This window comes from Panthera leo, chromosome D1, assembly GCF_018350215.1.
Source record: "Panthera leo isolate Ple1 chromosome D1, P.leo_Ple1_pat1.1, whole genome shotgun sequence".
In the NCBI taxonomy this organism is placed as follows: Eukaryota; Metazoa; Chordata; class Mammalia; order Carnivora; family Felidae; genus Panthera; species Panthera leo.
In genome coordinates, this window is record NC_056688.1 from 64,857,537 (window position 1) to 64,865,159 (window position 7,623).

The window sequence follows — 7,623 nt, forward strand, 5'->3', positions numbered from 1 at the left end:
TGGTTGTTCCTGGGAACTCATTCCACATGGACTTTCCCCACATCTTATGTTCCAAGTTTTCTGATCCCCTATTATCCAATGTTATTTTCGATTTGTTCCTCTGCTTTTCCACTCCTAGTACCCATTAGTGTAATCTCTCATCTGTCCATTCCTTTTTACACCCTGTCTTCCCCTATCCTCCGGTCCCTACCCCCACCACCTTCCCAACCCTTCAGTTCTATCTGCTTCCCAGATAAATGCTGCTCCTACCCGCCCCATCGTTCATTCCTCTGCCTCTCTGCCTTTTCCATTAGAAGATTTCTCTTGAGCCTTTGCTATATTATTGTCACAAGGACATTTTTGCTTTTCTTTCCATCCATTGCTCAAGCTGGTTTTGACAGAAAATGAGTTCTTGCCATGGGATTTCTTTTTATTTGAATGTTCCATCTTAAACGATACATCGCTCATCTGAACGCCCTTTACCAGATTCTTTATTTTAGACTTATACAGAGATAATTCCAAATCCCAGGCCCTGTTACATTTTATAGATTCCATTTTTTCTTTAAAATTCTTCAGATCCTGCTGTACCGAGGGAGAAATTTTGAGGGAGAACTTTAGCTCAAAGTTCGAGGAGGTCTCTTTTCTCGATATGTCCAATAAAAACCGTGTACTGAGGGTCATCTCCTCGTTCCCTGCCTGCCCCTCTTCATCCAGAAGGCTGTTTACTTTTCTGTGGGACTCTTTCCCCAGCTGACTCTGGTCCTCTTTCACCAGGTAGGACATGGCATAAAAAAATTCCTGGAAACTAATGTGGCGGAAGGTATAGAACTTCTTGATGTCAAATCCCTCTTGGTAATCCATGCTGCTCAGGAAAGCATCAAGCCTGGTCCCATCTAAATTGTACTTCCTGAGGTCAGCTTCTTCAAACATGAACCTCTGGTGCTGGATCCCCTCAGCTGCTAAGGAGCACAGACCCATCAGGACCCTGTGCCGGGTAAGCTCAGAGCCGCCTCCGTTGTCACTGGGCGGCAGGAAGGTAGAGACATAGGCCATGAAGATGTCTGTGCCATTACTGGGAGTCTCTGAGATCTCCCTGCCCTTCTCCATCTGCTCCTTCAACCAGGAGCAGACCACCCAACAGATGCCTGGAATCTGACATGATTTGTAGAGAATATCATTCCCTTGTACAATGTCAAAGGCATTTCTGGCTTGCTTCTCATCCGTGAAATAGGAGCTGAAATACTTCCTCCTCTCATCCTCAGAAAAGCCTAGGATGTGAATATGATGCGACTGTTTCAGCAAGGGCTTCAGATTCGGCAAAGCCAGGGGCCGGGTGGTGATAAGAAGTGAAGACGTGGAAAGCATCTCTCTCCTAATTAGACGGTGCAGGATTTCCCCCATGGGGCACGGACTCAGCCTCTTCAAGCCCTTTGCAAAGGGCCTCTGCAGCTCATCAAAGCCGTCCAGGATGAACAGCAGCCGCTCTGGCTCCCTCAACATCTCATCCACAGGTGCCTGGTTGTCCCCACAACACCACAAGAGGAGCTGGTTCAGTCTGCCCTCCTGCAACAGGACCACTTCTCTGCAGCTGACATAAAAGACATAATCAAACCGGCCTTGGTAAAGGGTGCCAGTGGCCCAGTCCAGCACCATTTTTCTGGCCAGTGTTGTCTTTCCAGTGCCAGCAGACCCCTGTAGTACCACTGTGGGCGGGGCTTGGTAAGGCCTTTCTCCTGGATCAAACAGAGCCTGCAGCGACACGGAGTCCAGCTCTTGCTCCAGAACGGGGAGGGCAGACGATTCTGGGCTCTCCTGGCTAGGCCTGGCCACGAGGAGCAGCTGTCTGTGGCTGCCGCAGGGTCTCCCCTCTTGCCTCTCCTCCAGGCCGCGCACATGCTCTCGGTATATTTCTCTGTAATCTGAGCCAGACACATGGGGTGTTAGCGGGTGACATGGAGATAAAGAAGGACCAAGAAGGCCGTTCACACTCTAGATCCTGATCTCTAGTTTCATTGTGTATGCTAACTTCTATCTTCCTGAAGTTTATACTTCCAGCCACAAGGACAGTGACTGCTACAGATGTGTATGTGTGTGTATCTGCACACATTTACATGCCTGGTGTGCATGTGTACACCCATATGAGTGTGCAAGGGTGTGTTTTGTGTGTGTGGGTATCTGTGGGGTATGAGTGACTGTATCCACACATGCCCATGAGAGTACACCTATGAAAGCTTATGTATTTTTTTAATGTTTACTTATTTTTGAGAGAGAGACAGAGCACGAGCAGGGTAGGGGCAGAGAGAGAGGGAGACACAGAATCTGAAGCAGGCTCCAGGCTCTGAGCCTGATGTGGGGCTTGAACCCACGAACTGTGAGATCATGACCTGAGCTGAAGTTGGATGCATAACTGACTGAGCCACCCAGGCACCCCAAAAGCTTGTGTATTTTTGTGTGAGGAAGGCATGTCAGTGTGCATCAGCAAGTAGGTGTTTGTAAGAATATGTATATGTGTAAAAGTCTCTGTGTATATGACTGAGTGTTCCGATGAAACATCCTCATTTCAAATGGTGAAGACAGGGCCGCCTGGGTGGCTCAGTTTGTTAAGCATCTGACTCTTGACTTGGCTCAGGTCATGATCTCACAATTTGTGGGATTGAGCCCTGTGTGGGCTCTGTGCTGACAGTGCGGAGCCTGCTTGGGGTTCTCTGTCTCCCCTTGTTCTCTCTCTCTCTCTATCTCTCTCTCTCTCAAAATAAATAAATAAACTTTAAAAAAAAACAATTAAAAACTTTTTTAAAATTGAAATGATAAGGACAGAGAGGGGAGAAAGGGAAGGGAAGCTGGAGGATAGTGAAGTAATAGAAACATATTTTTGGTAATCAAAGCAGGTGCTCAAGATAAACCAGCTTCTGAGCAGAAGCCATGACTTTGTGCCAGAAGAGGTCTCAGGTGTGAAAGGGGTCTATGGATGGAGCACCCCCCCAGCACCCCATGAGAAGGGACAGGAGACCTTCTGGGCTCCATGCCCATCCTGCACTCTAGGGCGGCATCAATCCATCAGTTCCTTGAGAGAGAAGGACGCAGAAGCAGACTGTCCTCTGTGGGAAATAGCCTGAGCTGCCTGCTAGGACAGCAGCTAAGGCAAGGTCAGACCCCCACCACCTGATGCCATTTCTGCTGCTTAGCGGAATCCCCTTCACCAACATCTTCCCCAATCTCTAAGTCCTTCTCCTCTCCTCTTCTTTTCTGTGGCACTATGACTGGAGGCAGGAGGTGGGGGCATTATGGCCACAAGATAATAGTAATCTTTCTGTAAATAAATCCCCACCTTCGGCTCAGGCTGTCAGAGCCTTGGGCTGGAGACCACCAGGACCCTGGGCACTGGTGATCCTAGGCATGGACAGAGGGCAAGAGTAAGAGACAGCATAAATCACAGGCTGTGGGAGTCTCTGGAAATGTCATGGGGGTATCATTCCCATGATACATTGCTTACATACATAGTCCTGGGGCTACCCTGACCTCCTGTCATCCCCTCCTGCACTCACCATTCAGACAGATGTGGCTGAGCTGGTCCACTAGTTCCAACAGGTTCATGACCTTCAGGATCCTGAGCACCACCTTTGAGGCCTCCTGTGCTCCATACAGGGAAATCAGCAAAGAAGCCAGGTCCACCCGGCTCAGGTCCTCCAGCTCCCCACGAGCCAGCTGTGGCTGCCTCTCAAGCAGGCTTCTGTCCCGTAAGTGGAACTTGAATAGCTTGAAGCTTTTGTCCTCAAGGTCACTCAAAACCCAGAGCAATGTCTCTCGGGGGCTGTGGGCCAGGGCCATGGTGTTGGGGTGAAGGGTCGAGTTGAGACCAGTGACCTGGAGAAGCAAGGGAGAGGGGAAGAGAGGTGAGCACTGAGGGAAAAGCAGCCTGCAGGCACCTCAGCCACTCTCCTTTCTGGGTGTTTAGCAAGCTGCTGAGCCCAGGCCAAGGAGAGAGGAGAGAGAGACGTGTGCAAAATTCCAAGAAAAGCGAGTAGGTGGGACAGCAGGGAATTTTCTTACTCATTCCCGGCTGTGCCTTTTTGTCAGCTGACGTGTGTCTGTGCCAGCAAATAGGAAGGAAGGGATGTGGGTGTATAGGTTCTATCTCTCCATCTCTCCCTCCGCCCCCGTTCTCCCTCTCACACACACTATCAGGCCCTAAATGCCTACTTAAGACAGTTGGGTTAAAAATATATACTTCTTTAAGTTTTCAAAGTGAGCCCTTCCCTGACTTTGTGAACCTATCCAGAGTTGAAGCATACTGGCTAGGACTACTGAGGAGTCCTGGCAAGAAGGTAGAAACTCTATATCATCAACCCATTGGCTTCGCAATCAGCCTCATGGACTCAAGCACACACAGGATTTCAAAGCTGGAAGTTTTCTAATTCAGATAAGGAGACAAGTTCAAATAATAAAAGAACAGTCACTTTGAGGGCTCACTTTGTGCCCCATGATTTCTTTTCTTTTTTTAAAATTTATTGTCAAGTTAGCTAACATATAGTGTATACAGTGTGCCCTTGGCTTTGGGGGTAGATTCCCATGATACATTGCTTACATACAACACTCAGTGCTCATCCCAAGTGCCCTCCTCAATGTCCATCATCCATTTCCCCCTCCCCCACCCCCCCACCAACCCTCAGTTTGTTATCCATATTCAAGAGTCTCTTATGGTTTGCCTCCCTCTTTGTTTGAAACTATTTTTCCCCTTCCCTTCTCCCACGGTCCTCCGTTAAGTTGCTCAAGGTCCACATATGAGTGAAAACATATGATATCTGGTTTTCTTTTATTTATTTCACTTAGCATAATACCCTTCAGTTCCATCCATATTGTTGCAAATGGCAAGATTTCATTCTTCCTCATTGCCAAGTAGTATTCCATTGTATATATAAACCAGATCTTCTTTATCTATTCATCAGTTGATGGACACTTGGGCTCTTTCTATAATTTGGCTATTGTTGAAAGTGCTGCTATAAACATTGGGGTACATGTGCCCCTATGAATCAGCACTCCCGTATCCTTTGGATAAATTCCTAGTATCACTATTGCTGGGTCATAAGTTAGTTCTATTTTTAATTTTTTGAGAAACCTCCACACTATTTTCCAGAGTGGCTGTACCAGTTTGCATTCCCACCAACAGTGCAAGAGGGTTCCTATTTCTCCACATCCTCACCAACATCTTTTGTTTTCTGAGTTGTTAATGTTAGCCACTCTGACCCATGTGAGGTGGTATCTCAATGTGGTTTTGATTTATATTTCCCTGATGATGAGTGATGTTGAGCATCTTTTCATGTGTCTGTTGGCCATCTGGATGTCTTCTTTGGGAAAGTGTCTATTCATGTCTTTTGCCCATTTCTTCACTGGGTTATTTTTCCCCATGATTTCTAAGTATTATCTCTCTTGATCATCACAGAAACTATCTTAGGGGTTACTCCAGATAAGAAATTTGAGAGAAAAGTGGTTTTCCAGAATTTTCCAGAGCCGGACCAGTGGGCAAAGAGGCAGGATTTAAATCATTGTCTATGACCTGGGTAAATAGGAACAGAAAGATGTGAAAAGAAAAACCATAGAAGACAGATGCAGAAACCATGTCGTTAGACTAACTGCTATCCCCCACTAGAGAGAACAGGATCTTGAATTGTGTTTAAAATATAGAGCTAATATGTTGACAGGGTGGCAGTCTTCAGAAGAAGAGAAGCAACAATTAGAAGACTTCAGAGTCCAGAACTACCCCTCTGATCTATAACCAATGGGAAATCCATCTCAGTAGCAAAATGTCTGAGAGCTAGATAAAGGTATTTGGATATGGGGAAAGCCACTGAGATTCAAATGCCAGCATTTTAACTATGCACCAAAAAGTGAGAAAAAAAATTTCAGAGTATGTTAGGATACAAGGGACTTTGGGTGCAAGTCTTGGGGTAGTTTGGAAAAGCAAGCCTATTGACACAGGAGTGATTTACAATAAACTCTCAGGCTCCCCTGAAAATCTCTGCTGTTGGCAGAGCTAATTCAGGAGACAGCAAGAAAAGATAGCACTAGAGGGTGCCAAGGAGATCTGCTATCTAGGCTTCAGGCCATTTGGACTCAAAGAGCTGGAGGTGAGTTAGGGATGACTCACCTCCCTTAAGCAGGAGCCCAACAAGCCAGGTCCTGGGCACTGAGGGAAACAGATCTTCTTTTCTAGTCAGACCCCAGCCAAGCCTGGGTCCACTTAGCCCAAACCCACTAGTTCACTTCTTCTTGGTGGTGCTGGGATTAAAAGGGTGGGTGGGACAATCCCGTCACCTCCCCTTTCATACCTAATAGGCCCTGGCCCATCTGGGGCTGGGAGAGATGAAGCACCCCAGGGCCTCAGAGCAGCAGAAACACCCACACATTCCATCTAACATTCAGTAGATAAGCGCTGCTCATCAGAAGAAAACTTGACTTCCTTCCTGCACATAGTAAATTGAAAAACAAGGGAATGGCCAAAGGGATGACCTATTCTGTCACCAAGAAAAAAAAAAGAGTCCAGCAGCCCTTTCCTCTCCCTCTCTGAAACCCCAGCACTCTCCTACAACTTGACACAGGGTCAGGCTGGGGCAGTCTGACTCGCAAGGCAAAGGAATGGAGGCACTGTCACCACCATGTCCTCAGCCATGCATTGCACCATTTCTTCACATTGTTTAAACCACTGGAGGATGTGCTCCACCAAAGTGAAAAGGGAGAAATATAGGAGCTCCATGAAACAGGAATCCAAACAAGGAGGAAAACAAAGCACCCTCCCCACTCTGCCCAAGGCACCTGGTCAGAGAGCCTAGAGTGGGGACAGGACAGAAGCCCTGACCGAGGAGAATAGGGCTCTCAGATCATCTCCAGGGGGAAAAAAGAATTGACAGAATAACAGATGCTTCTAGGCCCTCTGGAAGATCCTACTGAGAGGCTACTAGAAGGTATGGAGAAACTAACATTCAATACCAAGAAAACTAAACAAATAACTAGAATATAGAAATTCTAGCTCTAGGAAAAACAAAAAATAAGAAAGAATTTTACATAATAATAAACTACAACACTCCATTGTAAATAATGTTTGCATAGAAATAATAATGGAACCGCTGAATATTGATCTAACTAAAATGTATAATATAACCATATTGAAAGGACAGTGGTGGAATATTATGGCATAGGAAGTCAAGAGATAGTGCATAAAATTGATGAGACAAAAGGTAGCAGTAGACATTTATTATTTAAAAGTGCAGAGATGAGAGGCACCTGGGTAGCTCAGTTGGTTAAGCATCTGACTTCAGCTCAGGTCATGTTCTCTCACAGTTTGTGGGTTTGAGCGCCACATCGGGCTCTGTGCTGACAGCTCAGAGCCTGGAGCCTGCTTCGGATTCTGTGTCTCCTTCTCTCTCTGCCCCTCCCCCACTTGTTCTCTGTCTCTCTACGTCTCTCAAAAATAAATAAATGTAAATATAGTAAAATAAAAAAATAAAAGTGCAGAGATACAAGAGGAAACAATTTAAATATAAAAGCAGTTGCCTCAGGAAAGAGAGAATGGAGGTAGTGGAGTAGGGAGGGGGTTGGAGAAGTGGACCAGGAAAGTACTGGATTTGGAGCACAAGCTTTTTGATGTTA

The 7,623-nt window shown here is 46.3% G+C and overlaps 1 protein-coding gene across 1 annotated transcript; it reads right to left on the bottom strand.

The window, feature by feature from the left end:
* Window positions 1–261: 261 nt before the first annotated feature.
* NLRP10 (NLR family pyrin domain containing 10) lies at window positions 262–3,807 on the bottom strand. Its single transcript, XM_042907012.1, has 2 exons — window positions 3,525–3,807; window positions 262–1,898 (listed from the first exon to the last, which is right to left on the bottom strand). Exons 1-2 carry the CDS (start codon window positions 3,805–3,807, stop codon window positions 262–264), a joined length of 1,920 nt encoding a protein of 639 aa, XP_042762946.1.
* Window positions 3,808–7,623: the final 3,816 nt, after the last annotated feature.

Coding starts and splice junctions, on each gene's coding strand:
- NLRP10 (XM_042907012.1), bottom strand. CDS start 3,807: ATGGCCCTGGCCCACAGCCCCCGAGAGACATTGCTCTGGGTTTTGAGT. Junction 1,899..3,524: donor CAGCCACATCTGTCTGAATG/GTGAGTGCAGGA, acceptor TGTCTGGCTCAG/ATTACAGAGAAATATACCGA.